Source organism: Plectropomus leopardus, chromosome 14 (genome assembly GCF_008729295.1).
Source record: "Plectropomus leopardus isolate mb chromosome 14, YSFRI_Pleo_2.0, whole genome shotgun sequence".
In the NCBI taxonomy this organism is placed as follows: domain Eukaryota; kingdom Metazoa; phylum Chordata; class Actinopteri; order Perciformes; family Serranidae; genus Plectropomus; species Plectropomus leopardus.
This window is the reverse complement of record NC_056476.1, coordinates 27,382,821-27,403,666: the sequence shown is the minus strand read 5'-3', so window position 1 is coordinate 27,403,666 and position 20,846 is coordinate 27,382,821. Positions and strand designations below refer to the sequence as shown.

The 20,846-nt window shown below is 40.3% G+C and overlaps 2 protein-coding genes across 5 annotated transcripts; both read right to left on the bottom strand.

Moving 5' to 3' along the window:
* Positions 1-1,440: 1,440 nt before the first annotated feature.
* On the bottom strand, positions 1,441-10,995 carry LOC121953889 (alcohol dehydrogenase 1-like). Of its 4 annotated transcripts, XM_042501147.1 has the most exons (10): positions 10,895-10,995; positions 10,612-10,685; positions 9,569-9,670; positions 6,348-6,489; positions 5,151-5,238; positions 4,691-4,886; positions 4,277-4,537; positions 3,939-4,071; positions 3,697-3,835; positions 1,441-3,612 (listed from the first exon to the last, which is right to left on the bottom strand). In XM_042501147.1, exons 2-10 carry the CDS (start codon positions 10,627-10,629, stop codon positions 3,579-3,581), a joined length of 1,113 nt encoding a protein of 370 aa, XP_042357081.1. In that variant the 5' UTR covers positions 10,630-10,685; positions 10,895-10,995; the 3' UTR covers positions 1,441-3,578. The 4 variants fall into 4 exon arrangements, with proteins under 4 accessions (XP_042357081.1, XP_042357082.1, XP_042357084.1 ...); XM_042501148.1 differs by lacking the exons at positions 10,612-10,685; positions 10,895-10,995 and adding an exon at positions 9,024-9,435 and having other exon boundaries at positions 9,569-9,658; XM_042501150.1 differs by lacking the exons at positions 10,612-10,685; positions 10,895-10,995 and adding an exon at positions 9,024-9,371 and having other exon boundaries at positions 9,569-9,644.
* A 2,226-nt stretch (positions 10,996-13,221) lies between these two features.
* Positions 13,222-20,590, bottom strand: LOC121953643 (alcohol dehydrogenase 1-like). Its single transcript, XM_042500832.1, has 9 exons — positions 20,555-20,590; positions 19,496-19,597; positions 17,523-17,664; positions 17,087-17,174; positions 16,688-16,907; positions 16,172-16,432; positions 15,823-15,955; positions 13,716-13,854; positions 13,222-13,601 (listed from the first exon to the last, which is right to left on the bottom strand). Exons 1-9 carry the CDS (start codon positions 20,570-20,572, stop codon positions 13,529-13,531), a joined length of 1,176 nt encoding a protein of 391 aa, XP_042356766.1. The 5' UTR covers positions 20,573-20,590; the 3' UTR covers positions 13,222-13,528.
* Between the last annotated feature and the right edge of the window lie 256 nt (positions 20,591-20,846).

Below are 20,846 nucleotides of genomic sequence, written 5' to 3'. Positions count from 1 at the left end.
TTTTCTGTTGTCGGCCGCATTTTCAGACCTCCAGATTCCTACTCTTCTCAAAAAGGCTCCAACCAATGGCCTTGGATCAGACAAAACTAACCCACCAGAGTGACTACACCTAAATCGCCTGCCGGGTTATATCCTGAACCTTCTTGCTGTTCAGTGACGGTGCTAAGCACTACACCACCCTGATGGCCTGGGTTTGTTATCCATCCATTTTCTTCCCCTTACCTGGGGCCAGGTCAAAGGGGCAACAGGCTGAGTCTAGTATTCCAGACGTGATTCTCACCAGCGACACTTTCCAGCTCCTACTAGGGGACCCCAAGGCATTCACAGGCCAGAAGAGTTATTTCAGCTCAAAGAAAGGGAAGGACACGGCCAAAATTATTTATAGGCTTTTATATAATAAAAGAACCTCTTAATTAAGATAAGATAATCCTTTATTAGTCCCAGTGGGGAAATTTGCATTGTTACGGCAGCCATGAGGTACAAGATAACCAGCAAAAGAACGGTACAATAGTAAAAAATAATTACAAATATAAAAATATTAAATAATAATAAAAAACAAGGTGTCAGATATTATAAGAAAACAAGGTGCAAAAAAAGTAACATAAGGTTACAAGACGCCAACAACTCAACAGTCTAAAAATATGTACAAACAGTATGTACTCCAATAAGGACATGACTAGATGACTAGGCTTTAAAAGATGAAAATAGATGTAAAGATGTAAAAATAAGTATTTATCTGCTTGATTAATCTCAGTCAAATGGAAATACTAATGTCATGTTTGATAAACTGCTGAAAAGGTGTGTTTTCACTGTTACTCCTAATGCTGCTTTACTGTTAATGGTTTTCCAGCATGGGTAGCCAAGAACAACTTGGAGTGCTCAGAAAGAATCACCTTATGTGCAACAAGATGTGATCATCTGCCAATGATCAAATGCTGAATTACTGCCTTATGCTAGACTTGATTGGCTGTATTGTGGTATGCAGAGCATATTTCGTCAAGCTGCTGCAAAACTAGGGGGTGCATCAAGTAAGTATTTAATACGAAATATAAATTTCTTCCTTTTGGTTTTCGATCTTTTCTTCAAAGAACAGAGAAAAAGTAATTTACAGAGCAGATATGTAAGCTGTAGCACACAAAAAAGCAATTTGATTGTTATGTCTTATGTTTGAATAATAATCATATTAATTATTTCAACACTGCACACCAGTGAACTTGTCTGAGTAAATCTGACCTTAAACTGTTTGACTGACAAGAACACTTAACAGATTGCAAATTGTATTTTGTGACATGATAGTTTTCATACTCACAGTGTTCAAGTGACATACAAAACAACCTACAAACACATGACATGTTTAGCTTTTCTTTGTATGAACACTTAAGATGATCACAATCTACAGGTAATCCACTGAATAGTTTTAAATGTTCAAGGCATGTGCAGTGTGCATAATTCAAGTATTTGTATACTAAAGACAGTTCATGGGCAAGGCCATAATTTGGTGCCTATGATGAGAGAATTTCTTTAGTACCACTTTGTTTGTAGGTTCCATATAAGAACTTGTAAGTTCCTATGTAGCAATATATGCAATAATTAAGCTTATAATGCACAAATTTCCCTTTCGGACTATAAAATATGTACAAGAATATAAACAGGCTCTGAGTTTGTCTGTTCTGAGCCACTGGTGTTGCTCCATGGAGGAGGACCTGCTCCCCTTAGAGGCCTCATTTCCAGAACTCATCAATTCTTCTTTTCATTATTCATGCATCTTGCAGGAATTAGAGCCACCGTTCCATGAATTTTTGCATGATGAAAGATGAACTGTACCAGATATCTGATATATTACTAAACTTGAATGTCTTGCCTGGACATTTATCATTTTGGTGTCCAGGCAAACCTGTAGTGGTCTTTCTGTCCAACTGAGCAGCAACAATCCCCCTCTTAAAATTCCAGTAGACCAGATAATTTAGGAGACTGTAAACAAGGACATCCAGAATGCCAGATGAATCAAGGCTTCCTGCCTAAAAACTGGAGCTTTAACCTGTTACTATCTCACTTAAGTAAACAGAAATGAGTTTCTGAGGCAACTCAGGGACACGACAGGCAACGACTCTTCAGACTGTTTCAGTCATCAAGATCTACAGAGGCCCAGGATATAAAAGGAACGGGCAGATGTAAATGCCTTTGTAGCGCTTATGGAGAAAAAACTGGGTAAACCATCAAGGTCCAGATCAGTTTGATATCATCAGTCGTTTCACTGGAATTGCTGTGTCACCAGACATAGCTAATGACCTGCTGCAAGCTCAACAGACTAAAGGGTAAGCATCTCAGAAGTTCAGAAGTGAACGTTGTGAGAAAGAGTCACCAACAGGCAAGCTCAATTACAAAATGACAAAATTCAATCTGAAGGCACTCACAAGTATCATGACAAATGATTGCATAAAACAAGCATTAAACAAGGCATTGGTCTTGAGATCTCTTCGGACATGTGAGCATTGCTTTGAAAAACAGAGTTCTTCACACTAAAGATGTCCTATAACATCTACTTGATCCATTACCTTAGGCATTCTCAAATTGAGATGGCTCATTGTTGAAAACTAACAAAGCCACTCATGCAAGAGGAAAGAAATCAGCACCAGTGGTTGAAGACACTGGAGAACACTTTGCACGCATCATTGATAAATGATCCTATTTCAAAACTGAAAGGTGATGGCAAGACATATGGCAAGATATTGCAGGTTCTGTGCTGAACCTGGCGCTGAATAAAGGATGAACCAGCAATCGCAGTGGTGTTTGATGTGTACTGGAAAACATCAGCTGAGAAAGAGATGCAGTTGTGCATCCATTCTGCATGGATAGACAACTGATGGCAAATGTATGTTTATAATAAATATAACAAATAAATTTTATCATTGAATAACAAAGATGTATAAATACCCAAAGGAAATCCCAGACATTTGGGCTCTTCTCTGAAATGGATGAGAAATATCTTTTTACTTATCTCTACTGGTATGCTTTAAGACTGAATGCAAGGAACCCTGGCACCAATGGTCATCCTGGCACAAGGTCTGCAAGTATGTATGGATTTACAAGCTCCAAACTGATAACCACCACAAAAAGTGCAAGCTACAAACCTATAGTAGTCAAAGCAGAGATAGAAGTTGTTAAAATGGCTGTCTGTGATGACAATAATGACAATGATACCGTAAATACTGAATATGAATACTCAAGAATGAATATCAGTATGCTGGTATAATATTTTGTGATGATAATAACAACAATCATTGGTTAATGAGTTGATGAAAGATGTGAAATACTCCAATTTTATTTCATGTAAGACATAGTCTGTTAAAATAGTGTTCTTCAGTCTTGGGGTCAAAGGCCAAGTTTGTGACAAAGCAACCACATGGGAGGCATTATCATGTTGAAATGACAGCCCGAGATACAGCCTTCTGCAAAAACCCAAACTAGAATTCGCCACCTTTGGTTGGCACCACTCAGTGAAAATTCTGTTCTGGGCCAGTGGACGGAGTGATGACTTATTTATTAACTTTAGGATCAATGAAGGCAAGATAGTGGTCTTATTGAGAAGAAACACTCAGGACTGCCCGGATGCTGTGGAAAGTGAAAAAAGAGAAATGAGAAGATTTCCTTATCTGTTATCATTAAGTCGTGGATGGTAAGAGAGTATAAACATACCATTTGCCGTGCTTCATCAGTTCAATGGCATTATTGATCTGGTCCAAAGTCATGTTGTGAGTGATGAATTCATCCAGTTTTATCTTCTTGTCCAGGTAGGCTTTAACCATCTGAGGCACGTCATCCCGGCCCTTAAAGCCTAAACCACAGAATAAGAACATAGATAACTGCAGAACATAAATCCACAGCCATTTAGTTACCAGAGATTCATCAGTCAGTGGTGGTGATCATATTTGTCTCACCTCCAAACACAGAGCCCTTCCATGTGCGTCCAGCAATTAGCTGAAGGGGTCGGGCTGAAAAGTCTTCTAATTCTGTCCAGCCAACAATCACGCTGACACCCCAACCTTTCACACAGGACTCCAAGGCACTGCGCTAGATGGAGAAATAGCACCAGTGGTCAGTGGTCTTGGAACCAGAAAGGTGCTGGTCCAAATCTCTGGATTAACTGTTAAATTTGGGATGAGTAACTCAATGAATGACACTAAGCTCCTTTCCATTAACTGCCTCTGGAAAAGTTTGTTCAGAAGTAACACCCCTTCATTATATTCTTGAACCATATCAAATCTAATCTGCATACCATGACTTCCACATTCCCGGTACATTCCAGGGAGTAGTCCACTCCTCCATCAGTCATCTCAGACAGCACTTCACTGATGGGTTTACCGTGATCCTTGGGGTTCACGAAGTCAGTCGCGCCAAACACTTTTGCCTTCTCAAACTTCTCTGGATTGATGTCAACAGCAATAATTCTCTTGGCTCCTGCAGCCTGGCAGCCCATGACTGCAGCCAAACCCACAGCTCCCAGGCCAAACACAGCACATGTGGAGCCCGGTTCCACCTGAAGTAACACAGTCTTCAGTTATCATGGTTCTTTAGGCAATGAAAAGGTTTTTTGGGATTGAAGAGTCTTTGGGGCATACAAAATGTCTCCTTCAGTTGTTTTAATCTAATACAATGATGTAAGCAATCTGTAACAGTTAAGCATACATACCTTTGCATTGTTAACTGCTGCTCCATATCCTGTGCAGATTCCACAGCCGATGAGACAGACTTTGTCCAGAGGGGCAGCGGGGTCGATCTTAGCCACAGCCATCTGGTTAACCACAGTGTACTCAGAGAAGGTACTGGTACCCACAAACTGCAACACCTTCTTTCCCTTGCAGGTAAACCTGTCCGGGGGTGCCGGCCTGAAAAGATAATCTTATGAGGTAAATGACCTGAAACAAAATTTGAATGTTGCTTTTGTCATATTATCGACAAAGACAGATCTATACTTTATATTAAATGGTATCTACAAGCAGAACCTAAAGTGACTACACTGATAGAGATGTGTTGAAAAAAATGTTTTTGTAAATAAACACTTGAACACACTCAAGAAGAATGAAATTAGAGGTTGAGAATGGGAAAGAAAATGGAGTGAAAAGGAGGATATGAGTGCTTACTGAGCTCACCATCCATTGTCACACTGGTTGGTCTTTGGACTCTTACAGAAGCGGCATTTTCTACACTGGGCAATGGTCAGAGGGATAACATGGTCTCCTGAAAGACAAAAACAATGGGTGCGTTTGGAATTGCATATTCTTTCTTATCACTTTTAGTAGATACTATGGCTGCCCTTGCAAAGGACGTACTGTTACATGCAGTATGCACACAATCAGGACATACTACTTCTTCATCATACTGTACCCTGAACTTTCTCTTGAACTCTTTCTCATATAACTGTTACCATGAAGATAAAACAAATAGCCATTCGCCAAACTCAACCGAGAGAGAGGTTAACGCGGAGAGCTCTGCGATTGTTACTTAACAACGTTTAACTTTTAAGTCACTGTGGACTCTAACATTATATATTCATTTTATTAGCCTACATATGCATTTCTCTGTCATTATTTTCATTTAATTTTGTTGGTGGCTATCTGTATGATTTTTTTGTTCACTTAAACAATATATTTTGCTATTATTACCATGTGACTGGTCATCATTCCCTTGAATGCACTGTCATTTGTCATTGCAGCTTCTGTCAGCTATCAACCAGCTGTCAAAACGTGAAAAGGCTGCAGCTGCGCAGAGGATTGTGGGTAAGAATAGCCGGAAAAGCATGCTGGCTTGTATACTGCAAAATGCGGCCGGGTGTATTAGGACATCCTGTTACTTTTGGCATACTGCATTTAACAGACTTCATATTGGGACATACTAAATCTTTTTCTGGCGTACTAAATAGTATAGTAGTATGGGTATTAGAACGCAGGGAATGTTGCAATGTCAGAGTCACATTACTTTTAGTCCCACTTTTATAATGGTGTAAATGGAAATATTGACTAAATGACACAGACGGGCCTCATTTTACATCTCTCATACAATAATACCCCAGATAGTCATATAGCAGTTCTGTTAATGTATGGATTAAATTAACAACGTATTATTAGTTGCAGTAGTTAGGGAATGTTGCAATGTGAGAGTCATCTTACTTTTAGTCCCACTTTTATAATGGTGTAAATGGAAATACTGACTAAATTGATCAAATGAACAACTTATTAGTGTGCTCTAAAGGTTTTGGTCACTCGGGCAAGAACTTTTGGGAAAAAGAACAAAAACACGACCAAGCTCTGTACTCAACACACACATATGTTGTACCAAATGAAACTGACCTGGCTGATATTCAGTGACTCCAGGCCCCACGCTCTCTACGATTCCAGCTCCCTCATGGCCAAGGACTACTGGGAAGCCATCTTTGGGCATACTCTCATAAAGGTGATACAGGTCTGTGTGGCATACCGCAGTTGCCACAATCTGCACCAAAGACAGTAACCACAGAATGGAAGACAGCAGGAATTTTATTTAACAATACACACAGGAGCAACGTCACTTTGTCGCAAATTGGTATTAATACAGAAGAGTCATGCACTGTCACACATGGATATGTGATAAAGATAGCACAGAGGGGTGCTGCATATCTCAATCTTGTCATGAATCTTGCATTTTTTTAAGTCATAGTACTGGATCCCAAACTTCCTGATGGGCGGCCCCAGGCCATTAGGAACACTGGTGTCACTCGGAATTGTGCGCTCAGCCCTCTCCTGCACTCCAATGTTCAAGCACGGCTCCTTAGCCACCTGTAGGTTCAATGCCATCACGTTTTCTGAAACATGGCTGTCAATACTTGATCATCAACAGTGATGAGACCACCTACAGAGAGGAAGGAGTACTGACACCATGGTGCCAGGACAACAACCTCCATTGCAACATTAGCAAAACAGAGCTGACTGTAAAGGATAAGAAGCAACTGGGAGAGGGACATGTTCCCATCACCATCACTGGGACTACAGTGGAGAGACTCAGTAGCTGCAGGTCTCTCGGAATTGTCATCGGTGGGGATCTGACCTGGACTCGCCACACAACACTTTCCATGCTCAATTTTACATTCTGCAATTTCTACAGGTGGGTGCACCATTGAGCACATCCTGACCAGCTGCATTGCACTTAGTATGGCAACTGAACTACCCTCAACCATGAAGCAACACAGGGTGATGAAAACCACTCAGCTAATTACCATGATAGAAGCTGCCATCCATGGAGGACCTTTACACCCAGCAGTAGTTGGAGGGAGTCTGAGATGTAAGAATTTTATTTCCAAAACTGCTTCACTGTAATTGTTGTATCACCAGAGCGATTCCAAAAGCTCTTGCAGTGCTACTTTGACAACTTCAACATGCGTGTCACCTGTGGAGACTTCACCATTGACTGGCAGAGGCTCGCAGTGGGAATTGTCACTGCATACACAAACTCCATGCGCCTGTTTTCTGCAGCGATGAACCTCCTCATCAAGACAGCAGAGAAGTTGCGTCAGGGGACAAAGCTGGCAAGCGGCATCCAGCAGGTAGCTGTAAGAGCGTTCATGGATGACCTCACCATCACGGCAAGATTAGTAGTGGAAGGAAGATGGATGTTGGAGGACCTGGTTGAACTCACCAAGTGGGCACAGATGGAGTTTAAACCTGAAAAATACAGAAGCCTGGTATTGAGAAAGGAGAGTGTCCAGGACCGGTTCCGGTTCAGAATCAAGGATACCATCATCCCGACAGTTAAGGAGAGACTGGTGAAGAGCTTGGTACAGGGCAAACCTAAATGATAAGCAGAGTGTGATGGAGATGCTTATCCAAACAGACACCTGGATGACATCCCTGGAGAAGAGCGGCCTACCCGGCAAGTAGAGTCACCAACATGGGGTACTTCCCCGACTGCTCTGGTCTCTGCTTGTCTATGAAGTACCTGTCTCCACCGTCAAGGGACTGAAGAGGATGATCAATACGTATCTAAGGAGAGGAGGAGTGTACCCAAGAAGCTTTTGCTCCTTTGGACTGTACATCAGTGGTCGAGGAGTATAAAGCAACAAAGACACGACAGGCCATGATGCTGCGAGACAGCAAGGATGAAAGGGTGCTGCAAGCAGGCATTGTGGTCAGGACGGGCCGCAAGTGGTCAGCCAGCAGAGCACTGACAGAGGCGGAGGATCGACTCCATCATGCTGTTATTGTTAAGACAGTAGCCCAGGGCAGGCTTGGACTGGGTTGCTCAACCAGAACAAACTGAAAAAAGCTGATCCAAAAGAACAACAAAGCATGGTGCAGAGAGAGATCTGGAAGGCTAAGGAGGAAACCTGGCATGTCAAGGCCGTATCCATGAAGAGGCAGGGCAGCTGGACAAGGTGGGAGGGAGTACGAGAGAGGGCCCTGACCTGGCAGGAAATCTGGAGCGTTGGAAGGACATCAGATAAAGTTCTTGTTGTGTTGATGTCCCGCCTACTCCATCAAACCTCCACACATGGGGGTTGGCAGAGAGCCCCAGCTGCATGCTCTGCAGAAAGTCAGCTAACCTGGAGCATGTCCTCTCATCTTGCCAGTCAAGCCTGGCAGACGGGAAATTCTGGTAGTGGCATGACAAGATCTTGGCTCAGTTGGCAGATGGGGTAGAACAGGCAGGAAAAAGGCTGAAAGAACTTTCCAGCGGGCCCCACTTTATCAACTTCTCCAGGTCAGGAAAGACTGCAGCAGCACGACGGAAGAGCAAAGGCACCCTGGCCTCAGCAAACGACTGGGAGATGCAGGCTGACCTGAAGAAACATTCCAAATTCCCAGAGGAGATAACCCACACTAGCCTCAGACCAGATATGGTCATTTGGTCTAGGGGTACCAAACAGGTGGTGCTCATAAAGATAACAGTACCCTGGGAAGAGAGGACTGAAGAGGCATATGAGCGCAAACTCAAAAAATATCAAGCCCTTATCCTTGAGAGTCAGCAAAATGGGTGGAGGGCCTGTAACCTACCAGTAGAAGTCGGCTGCAGGGGCTTCGCTGGGCAGTCACTCTGGAGAACACTTGGACGGCTGGGAATCGAAGGTGTGGCCAGGAAGCGGCTGGTAAGCAACATCACCAGGCAGGCGGAGGCAGCGTTCCGTTGGATTTGGATTCAGTGGGAGGTGAGGTGGCAGAGCCAACCTGTCGAAGTCCCAACAGCATAGAGTGGGGTGGTGGTCAGCAGGGGTAGACCCAGGACGCTGGATCTGCTGTCAAGTCCTCCTGATGTGTCATGGGCTTAATTTGATGAAACATCAAAAGGGAGGGTGCCCATCTGATGACCTGCTGTAGTCACTCAACTCTTGCCAGTGCTGATACCTGAAAGATGGAAGGAGACAAGAGAGCGATGCCACTGGCCCACAGATGGTGCAGGGCAGGCTACCTGTAAAGGTGGGTCGGTTGGGAGAACCATATCGTATTTTGCATATATATATATATATATGTATATATGTGTGTATATATACGACAATAAAATCAGAACTGGAGGTGTGTATGTACATGTAGATGTCTCTCACCTTGATGCGGACCTCGTTGGCCTGGGGCGGGGCCACCTCTATCTCCTCAATCACCAAAGGCTTACTGGGCTCCCAGGCCACTGCTGCCTTGCACTTGATGACCTACAGGACAGTGACAACACATAAAATTACCCAGCATTAAATGAAACGTATTGCCATGACTTTTTTTTACAACTCTTAACCCTCAATTCACTATGTTGACTGCAAAATAGGTACAGAAACATATTGTCAGCTTTAACATTGACTGTAAAATTTACTGTAAAAAACAACATGCTACATTTGTAAGATACCCGATACAGAGTTGCAATCCTTTCTGCCATAACTTAAGGCCAACACTCATCTAGAGGCCCACTTCAAACAAGAAAACTGACTGAAACTTTGGAAAAAAAGGCAAGCAAACATATGGGTTTTACATCCTCCATAAACATTTTAATTACTTTATGAATTTATAACTAATTTATGTCAACAGCAAATGGTTTGGATCTCTATTATAAAGCTGCTTCTCTGAAACCAAGTTTAAAGTCTACACAATGGTTATTTGACAAATATAATTTCTATTACAACAGTATTAGTGAATGTGGGGTCAGTAAGTAAACCACTGAGTACACCATTTGTAGAGATTTGAAAAATCCAGTCGTTTTTTGATTTTGATAGAATTCTTAAGTATCTCTTTAATACACTGTGGAAATTTAGACAGACAGAGATAGAGATGTGTGTATATACATATATATATAATGCTGTAAAATACTGCAATAAAATGCAGTTGCTTATCTATAGTTTATTGCATTGATGATATTCATGTACTGCATAATGATAAACTATATTACTGAGTTTCATTGCTTTCTCGTGTTTAGTGTTATTGTTGTTTCAACTACAGCACTCTATCTTTACTGTGTGCACTTTGACACAAACATGTCAAACATATATTGTAAAATTGGACATATTAATGGACATATTCCAAGAAAACCATCTAATAAAAAAAACAAACAAAAACAAATAGAAACACCACATAGACGTAAGTACACAAGTTAGATAATACTCACTTTACCAGCTGTTGCCATTTTTGCTGCCAAGACCAGAGAAAACAAGCCAGAGAGGAGTTAAGAGAGGAGAGCAGCTGCAAGACACGAATGTTGGGAGGAGACAAGAGACCCTGGACTTTAGATTTATTGCCAACAAAGTTTGACATTCAGATGGGAAGGGACTTGTTATCACTTCCTTCAACTCCCAGATAAGCAGATCTCGGTAAGAGACTTATACACACGTATGAAAGACTCACAAACACTAAACACTCACACACACAGTAGGTCAAACACACGTCCTTACCTATCCAGACCACTCCATATGTCTACAGGGTATAACAGCGATTATTTACTCGCATTTCGCTACCACGGAACACAGTGTAACTTGTAAATATTACAAACACGAGAACACTGGAGAACACTGGAGAACTCTTAGTTCGTTTCCAGCTCACAGTACATCATTTTTACGTTTCACAGCACGATACTCACGATACGGTGAGAGTTCAACTCTCTTCCGTTAACAAGTAACTTTTGACCGGAAGTTTATGGTAAAACATTAACACTTCCAGTCCATGCTTCAAAATAAAAGCAGCAGTGTTTTTCGCTTTGTTGATTTTTTTTATTTTTTAGAACAATAGAAGAATGTTACCAACAGCAGCTTTTACTAACTTTATTGTAATAGTACGTGATTCAGCTTGATCTAAACAGCGATTTATTTAGCTTTATTATTACCTTATATTATTTAAAATATAAAACTTTATTGTAGCTTAAGTTTATTTAGGTATGCAAGCCAAGTTTAGCATTCCATCTCAGTGACAATGCAATTCAAAGTGCTCTTAAGGTAACACTGTATAGAAGTGCATTTAAGCAAAATTAAAAACTTCATTAAACAGCAAAAGCATAAAAAAAAATAAAAACAAGCCAATATTATTTTTGACTTGCAGTTTATTTTATTATAACTATTTTTTTTAAATTGAGATCATATTCCAACCATGCAACCCTTCACAAAATGAAATAAGCAGAGTACACCTGAAGTATAGTGCATCTGTTTGTGATCACCACAAAGACCCAGCAGTGCTTCTACTTCATTGTCTTAACAATAGTTCAGTATATTGGGATATATGTTTTTGTTTTTTTGTTTTTTTTTCTGAGCTTGATGACAAGATCTAAACCATCTCCATATCTGTACAATAAATATGAAGCTGCTGCTTAGCATAAACTGTTAACCTCGCCCTGATCAGCATATAATTCCTCATTAAATGGGGAATGACTGTTTGCACATATCTCCAGTCTTTACGCTAAGATAAACTAACCAACTGCTGACTCTTGCTAGGAAAGTGAATAAGAAAGAAAGCAAATAAGTGTATCTCAAAAAAAATGTGAACCATATGTTAAATTTAGCCACAGTGGTTTGCAATTGGCAAAGTGAGAAACTGTCACAAGAAAGCCACTTAAATGAAATTTGGAATATGACTTCAAGATTTTGCAAAAAAAAAAAAAAAAGAAAAAAATATCTAAATCTCACTCACTGTATTTCACTGTCTTATAACTTTATTTTTTTTCCTCACTTGTTTTTTCCTTTTTCCTTTTTATGTCTACAGAATGCTTGTGCACCATGTAAAGCATTTAGCATTGCCTAAGTGACTGAAAGGCATTTTCAAATAAACTTGCTTTGTCTCACCAACTCTATCATTCTCTCAGCAAATCCAGTCTCACACCTCTCACCCCATCTCAGCTTTGTCCTCAACAGAGGGCAGCAGTAACTTGCAATGGACAAAACCGAGAGGAAGAGTAGACCGCTACATAACAAACAACTCCAAAATATTTCTCAAGTCAAGACTTTCCATGTTCCAGCATTCATGAGAGCAAAACCATCAGTGATTTTCTCAAAGGGAAGAGTGTGAGTCACAAATTCATCCATTCTTTGCTTCTTGTTCATGTTGGTCAGTAGAGACAAGTACTGATGTGTATTTTATAAGGTGGCTTCATAAAATTATGTCTATGTGAGGGCCCAAGAGTCACTTTTGGCGGCACAAAATCACTGTTAATGCTGAGCCGCACTCTTTGCTTACATGAACGGCACAATTGAAAAGAAAAAGGCATTACTCAAATACTATGAGTTACAGTGATTTACATACTCATCTCTAAACAACAAAATCTTGACACCTAAGATTCCAGTTCCCACCCCATGATGACGCTGTTGCCTCATTATTTATAGCAAGGCTCAAGGCTGACCTCTGCCACCAAGAGACAGCAGCATATGAACACATAACCAAAGAGCACCTGACCATTACCTTAAACTCACCCTATTTTTTTAAACAATGTTCAGTGTAGAGTACTGATAAATTCTAATTTAGACCAGGACCTCATTAACTTGTTTGGTTCCCCATGTGTCAACTGTATCTATGTTTTAATCTCTTGCTTCAACTTTCCTTCTGTTGCAGCCTCTTGGCCATGTCGTCATTGTAAAAGAGAATTCGTTTTCAATGAATTTATCTAATTACAGAAAAGTAAAACAAAATAAAAGACAGACACATATCACATTTCTTTTTTAAATACATTTATTTTCACAATCTTCACATAAACCATTGAATATGTTGAGTGCAAGGTTGGGCATCAGATTTTGCCACAACTTCCAAATATCTTGTTTCAGCTATCAGTTTCATGCTACAAACTACCCCACCATTAATCTCTGATCTTTATCACAACCAGTCTTCCCAGTTCGCATTCCTATGTTTCTCATCTCATCCATTCAGATCTTTAGCCATTGCTTTTCACCCCTTCATAACCACCTCTGTATAGACTCCATTAAGGGGACATTTCTGTATAGCTCATGCCAAAGACTCCTTATTTTTCTTCAACTTTCCTATTGTGCACTATATCAATAGATTAATTGTATTACTCTTTAAGAAATTCTTCCATTTAACTATCAGCTGATTTAAATGATTTGGGGTTCACTGAAAGCACCGTAATGGTCTTCATGTGGAGAAACACTTAGAACTGTCCGGATGCTGTGGACCAAAAGCAAAACAGTAGTTAGATGACTTGCACTGATGAATTCTTCATTTGTTATAGCTAGTTAGTATATCCTGAATGGCAGATAAAGTATAGCAGTGTAAATCTACCATTTGCCATGCTTCATCAGTTCAATGGCATCATTGATCTTGTCCAAAGGCATGTTGTGAGTGATGAGCTCATCCAGCTTCACTTTTTTGTCCAGGTAGGCTTTAACCAACTGAGGCACACCATCCTTAGGCTTATATCCTAAACAACAGAGAACAGACATTATAAAATAAGAGAAATGCAGGCTCATCATTAATACTGTTTAAAGGATGCAGAGATCAAGAGTACAGCGTAATAGGTACTATCACAGGACAGGTGTTGGTAGTAAAATGAGGGGATGTACTTACAGCATAGCCTGACTTGGTCACCAGTGACTTGGCCCCACCCCTACAATTAAGCCTGATGACTGTACCATTTACTAACAGGCTATAGATATAAAAAAAAATGCCTTTGGTTACCAGTCAAGAAGAATTCAACTAAAACACAAGAAACTTGTGCTCCAGAAAAGGATAAGAACTCAATGAAGATTTTAGGGTCACTGATCAGCAATTATGACTTAAATATAAAGGCCAGAGAGCAGTAATAGAAAAGAAAGGAAGAGGAGGCAGAACCAGGCTGGTAGGTTTGAACGGACTAAAACCACCCTTGCCAAATCGGGCTGAAAGCTCTGCCACCTCCCCCTCCTCCCCGTCACACAGACAGGGATTTCAACTGAGCTAGTTATCACATGGCTATCACAGCTCAAACAGCAATGCAACCTTCAACAGAGCCGGGCTTCGCTTATGTGAGCTCCCAGTAGTGACCGTGCCGATGCTACCCTCACTGGCACATGCATCACACTTGCCTTACAGTTTGAGTTTATGCAGGCTTCAGGTATCGACAGTATCACATGGCCATCCCAGATGCAAGGCCATGCTACTATTTGGCTACCACATATACAAAGCTAAGCCAAGCAAACACATGGCTATCCCCCAAGAGGCTAAACTGAGCTAGCTAAGCTGGCTAGGCTGGCTATCACAACCTAAACAGTAATACCACCTTCAACAGACCCAGGCTCCATTTATGCAGACTCCAGGTAGTGACTGTGCAGATGCTACCTTCCCTAGCACAACCATCACAAATGCCAATATACTACAACTCACATACAAGACTCGAGCCAAAGGAAATAGAGATGAATTGGATCAACAAACAAACAGCATGGTCTCAAACAAAGAAACTCAAACAGCCCACTCCCACTCCTAAATACCCTTACACTTCCTGGATTTTCTCCTGAGGGGACTGATTGGTGGATCTCTCCACCTGATCTCAAGGAGTTGTCCATTCAGTGGGTCCCCCTGCTGGTCCCCAACTACCATTGTTTCTCCAAATCCACTGACTGGATTTAATTGCCTCATCTGACATTTCTTCCTCACATTCTATCCCCTTACTCTCAGTTCCCCCAGGAGAGAGGTAGCTGATCCAGCTATAAATCCCCTACATCCCAATTCAACTGAGCGAACCCTAGCTTTTCATCCTTTCTGCTCAGCTTCTGCCTGCAAGTCGATGTACCTCAGTTTCTTCCTTTCATAGGCTTCTTCCACTCAGGCTTCCCAAGGGATTGTTACCTCAATGAAATAAACGATCCATTGACTCACCAACCACAGCAATATGTCAGGCCTCAAATTAGTACAAACTATTTCCTGGGGAATAACACAATAAAAATGCGGGCCTTAGCTGAAACCCAGATGATTTAAATCCACTTTCACTGGTGTTCATATTACTTCTATTAATATCAAGACCTTGCCCTCTTGAAATTGACAACCAATTCAAAATGAGGAATGACTACTAGTGACTATGACCAATGTGGTGGTTTGTGTTTTTCCCCCGACCCCCATTCCGTTCCTCCACCATCTATTCTCATTAAAACCCTTTTCAACTATCCATCCACTCTACCACTTCCAGCGTAACCAACTTCCTGAATAACCTACGTGTTTCGGCTACACCATCTTCCCTCCCCCACCCTGCTAGAGAGCCCTTTATTCCTCCCCCCTGAACACTAAGCTGGGGATTTGGGTTTGTGTGGCCGTTTTTTGCTTCCATGTGATGAGCTCGGAGTGGGAATGTGTCGCTGTGAAGAGTTAAAGTGGTGCCATTAGTGGGGTGGTCATATTTGACTGACAGGCAACTCACCTCCAAACAGGCAACCTTTCCATGTTCGTCCAGTCAAGAGTTGAATGGGTTTTGCAGAGAAGTCGTGCATGAGTACTGCACCAAGAATTACGCTGACACCCCAGCCTTTCACACAAGACTCCAAGGCACTTCGCTAAATAGAGAAACAGCATGAAGTCAGTTGCCACAGGGTTTCAAACCAGCTGAGGAAATTAGTGCTTTAATACTTGGATAGTACTCATACTATTCTTGAGGAAGTATATTAAATATAACCCCTCATAACCCCTAATATAAGCCCTCTTGAAGATTTTTTTTTTTTTTTTTTTACAAAGTACATCAAACCGTTATGGAAACCTTTCTATCTCCCTACCATGACTTTCACATCCCCGACACATTCTATGGAGTAGTCCACTCCTCCATTCGTCATCTCAGACAGCACTTCGTTGATGGGTCTACTGTGATCCCTGGGGTTCACAAAGTCGGTCGCACCGAAGACCTTGGCTTTCTCAAACTTCTCTGGATTGATGTCAACAGCAATAATCCTCTTGGCTCCTGCAGCTTTGCAGCCCATGACTGCAGCCAAACCCACAGCTCCCAGGCCGAACACAGCACATGTGGAGCCTGGTTTTACCTAAAGTAACGCAGGTTGACACAAGTGACACTCTTTGGTCAAAGTGGCTCTTTAGGTTGGACTTTTTAAATCTTAAAACACCAGCTCTCCCTAAAACCGTAATGTCAAAGGCAGTTAGAAAGTTTAATTTCCAATGTCTGATATTTAACTGTGGTGTGGTGGGAATTCATTATAGATAGATAGATAGATAGATAGATAGATAGATAGCTTTGTATAATACATGCTGGAAAATCCCCAACAATTGAAAATAAATACCTTAGCAGCATTAACTGCTGCTCCATATCCTGTGGGGACCCCACAGCCAAGGAGACAGACTTTGTCCAGAGGGGCAGCTGGATCAATCTTAGCCACGGCCATCTGGTTAATCACAGTGTACTCAGAGAAGGTACTGGTTTCTATGAACTGCAGCACCTTCTTCCCCTTACAGCTTAATCTGGAGTCTGTTAATGCCATCTCTGTGAAACGATCACTTGCCCTAAGTAGAAAATGTATTAAAATGAGATTACAACTTGAGATCCTATTTTTTTTTCCCCCAAACAATCTTTTCTGTGTCTTCATCAGGTAACATCTAAAGTTCCTCAAATGGGTCTATAATCATATGACCACAGGCTGGGTTAATGAAATTAAGAGACAAGAAGAAAAAAATGATCTCACCATCCTTTTTCACAAAGGTTAGTTTTGGGATTCCTACAGAAGCGGCATTCTCTACACTGGGACATAACCAGAGGAATCACCTTGTCTCCTGGAATTCAAAAACAATATTGGAATTTTAGGCCAACTTACAAATCAAGAAATCAAATGTGAAAGGGGTTTGTTGGGCTGGATGGCACAAATAGGCCATGGTTTACCCATTGCTGGCATTGCTGCCACAAAGTCTGACAGGTTTGAAAAAACAAAAACAAAAAAAAAAAAAATATAAATAAATATACACATAAAGAAAAATATTAATAAATATATATATATAATATATATATATATATATATATATATATATATATATATATATATATATATATATATATATATATATATATATATATGTATGTATACTGGTTAAATTATACTACTTAAAGTGTAAGCTTTAACTGACCTGGTTGAAATTCAGTGACTCTATGCCCAACACTCTCCACAATGCCGGCTCCCTCATGGCCGAGGACTATTGGGAAGCTCTCCTTGGGCATAGTCTCAAAGAGATGAGACAGGTCCGTGTGGCACAACCCGGCTGCCACAATCTGGACCGAAGATAATGACCACACAGTGAAAACAGATACTTCTTTCCTTTGTGCAGTTGGCAGTGTTGGGCATTGACTAATGGGTGTTACCAGTTATAATTTTACAATTATTTACTAGAGTGCATGCTGTACATTACAGGCGGTCCTGAAGAGAAAAATGCACAGGAAAGTTTCTGGACACACTTATTTTGTAGCCAGCAAGGTATCATGTTGTTTGGCACGCTCGCTACCAAACAACACAGTGCAGAAAGACAAGAAAATACAGATTATTTTAACAGCGCTAACAGTGTGTATCATGACCATACTAAAAAAAAGTAAAAAAATTAAACATTTATATTTTGATGCATAATGCCAAGCCACTTGGAACTAGATCGATGGTGACTCGTGTATATAATGAGGTTTTAATATTGTTTGAGCAAAAAATTGTTTTCTGAAATTAGACGTAAAGCCATTGTCCTGGACCCAGACTCATTACTATAAGCTTTTCAATCAGAATTTCAGGGATAGTCTACATTGAGGGAGAGAGAGTTTTAACTTGTTAACATGCCTGTACAAGCTTCAAAATCTTATTTAACGTCTGAAATTGGTGACATGAGTGTCGTACTCTAAAAGCTGGTACTCCAAAATCAAACAAAACACCAAAAAGACCAAAAATCAAGGTGTTGGAACATCCAACAAATTTTGATAAAGGATGTCACATTATTACACAGTTGTTAAAGTGGCAATATTTAATGAGTGCACTATGACTTGTTTCGGACTTTAAACTTAGCTTAAATTTTGACTTAGGGCTTGATATTGGATCTGAGTGCAAAGACTTGGGATTTATTTGTGACTTGCAAAACAATGGTCCACCTCTGGTATCGACAATCGTTACCTACCCCAACCCCTTCAAGTGTCCTTGTAATGTCACAGGTCAAGTGCAAACAGCAACAGGGGCTCCAACAAAGTCATTTATTTGGGGTGGCCCACAATGATTAAAATATCTTCAGCCACCCACTGATTTTTTTATTTTTAGAGTGTGACTGTTCAGTAGGAGCATTGTTGGAATATATAAACTATTTAGTTATTCATTGTACCTCTTGGAGCACAGAACATACTGTGAGCACACAGGAAGCAGTGGAATGTCAAGCGCAACGAAAGTGAAACTTCACTACAAATTACAAATCAACTTTCCAACTGCATATCAACTCCTCAACTGCTGCAGAGAGAAAAAGAACTTCTTTCTGTGCTGCTTTCACAGACCCACAAAAATGTCAGAATTTAGAAAGGGGGCATATAACTTATGGTTTCATTTGATACCAGTATCATCAGTTAAGTATAGCAGCTTAAAGATAAGAATGTCAGCTGGTGATTAATGCTATTTTAAAAACAATAATGTGTAATTTACGAACCTTAATTGCATTGCAATTAATGATACATTAACTCTGACAGCCCTAGTTTAAAGATAACATATTGTTCAAAAATAATGTTACAGTTGATGATGTCAGTAAACATTTGAATGAATATTAAAGAATGTAATGCAAGTAAGGACATAATTATTTAATTAGTAAGTGTAATGTGATTACTGCATTTATGTAGAAGCATTACATTACTGCGTCAATGACAAATGAAAAGTGATTGTAGTAATGCTTTAGTTTTTAACATGTTAGCCCCAACACTGTCCACTGCACATACAGAAAACACAAGTGTGATAATGTTACCAAGGATTTATGTTAGGTGAAAAAGTCCTAAAAGTCCTCAATAACCTTTTTACTGGTACAAACAATCATTCACTAACCTTTACTTAAAAATGCAGTGTGACTGTGTACATGTGTGAGCGGACTTCTCTCACCTTGATGCGGACCTCGTTGGCCTGGGGTGGAGCTACCTCAATCTCCTCTATCACCAAAGGCTTGTTGGGCTCCCAGGCCACTGCTGCCTTGCATTTGATGACCTATGACAACACGTGCAACGTCACATCAGTGGGTACAGCAAAACTAGGATAGATCTTCAGAAAGATGCTTTCTAGAAACCCTTCAAGTCCTGCATTTTACTATGCTTGTTGAGCATTAGATGGAATGCTACTATTGTCTGAATGATGATTTCAAGGCAAACTTTTGCCTAAAGGTATACATGTTAACAGTGGTGTACAGTACAGTCATGCCCAATTTAGGGAGATAGATGCCTCTGAAAAAGCAAAGCTCACATGAATTGCAACAGTATAACAATATCAACACAAGGTATCCTGCAAAATGTTGGGCTGGCAAATTTGGTATCACTTCTTAAACCAGAGTTAATCAGTTGTTGTCACACTTGATAAATGAAAAAAACATTTTTCATTTCACTGTGGAACTGGAATTTTTATGACACAAATACTGTTTTTTCAGGTTAAAAATAATAATTCTAAAATGGATTGAGTGAAATAAACAAGCATGTGCAAAGACAATAGTTAAGCCAAATATGTTTAAGGTGTACTAGTATGCAGGATTTTACAACAAAACAATGTATAAACACTCAAAAAATGTACCAACTAAGTCATTGCTTATGACCAATGCAAAGTGTGATGCGCTGTATTTATCTGCAGGCACTCTGTCCTCTGTCTGTCTTTTCTTCATATTTTGCTGTGCAGGTGAGATCAGAACTCTCTAAAAAGATTGTGACCAGGTCCCAGATTATAAACAGCAGGCATCTCAGACAAAGCTACGAAAATCATGGACAAAGTGTCCAAAATGAGTGTAAGTCAGGCGTTGGATTTCTATTTAACAGTATACCTTAAATGTGAAGTTCATTAGCATTATATTTTTGTTTTAATTTTCTACCTCTAAAAACTTGACAATACTTTTACACATAAAACTTAATAAAACATCACAGTAATACATAGGAGTAATCCCATATTGCATTATGTACCTACCTTACCAGCTGTGGCCATTTTTGCAGCAAAGGTTGGTGTGATAGTGCAGATGAAGTTGAAAAGAAAGAGAGTCAGAACTGGGGAGTGACCTTTGATTTGAGGCTTAAATACTGTTGTCCTGTGTCCTCTGAAGACATTATTTCAGTACAACCAATAAAATCTTGCGTAAAGCAGTATACTTTATTATTATACAATAATGCATGTGCCATTTTTAAGATGACATTTTCTTTCAAAAAAGAACATTTGGTTTGTTGTGTTACAGGGTTTTTTTTTGTTTTGCCCAGTTTTACTA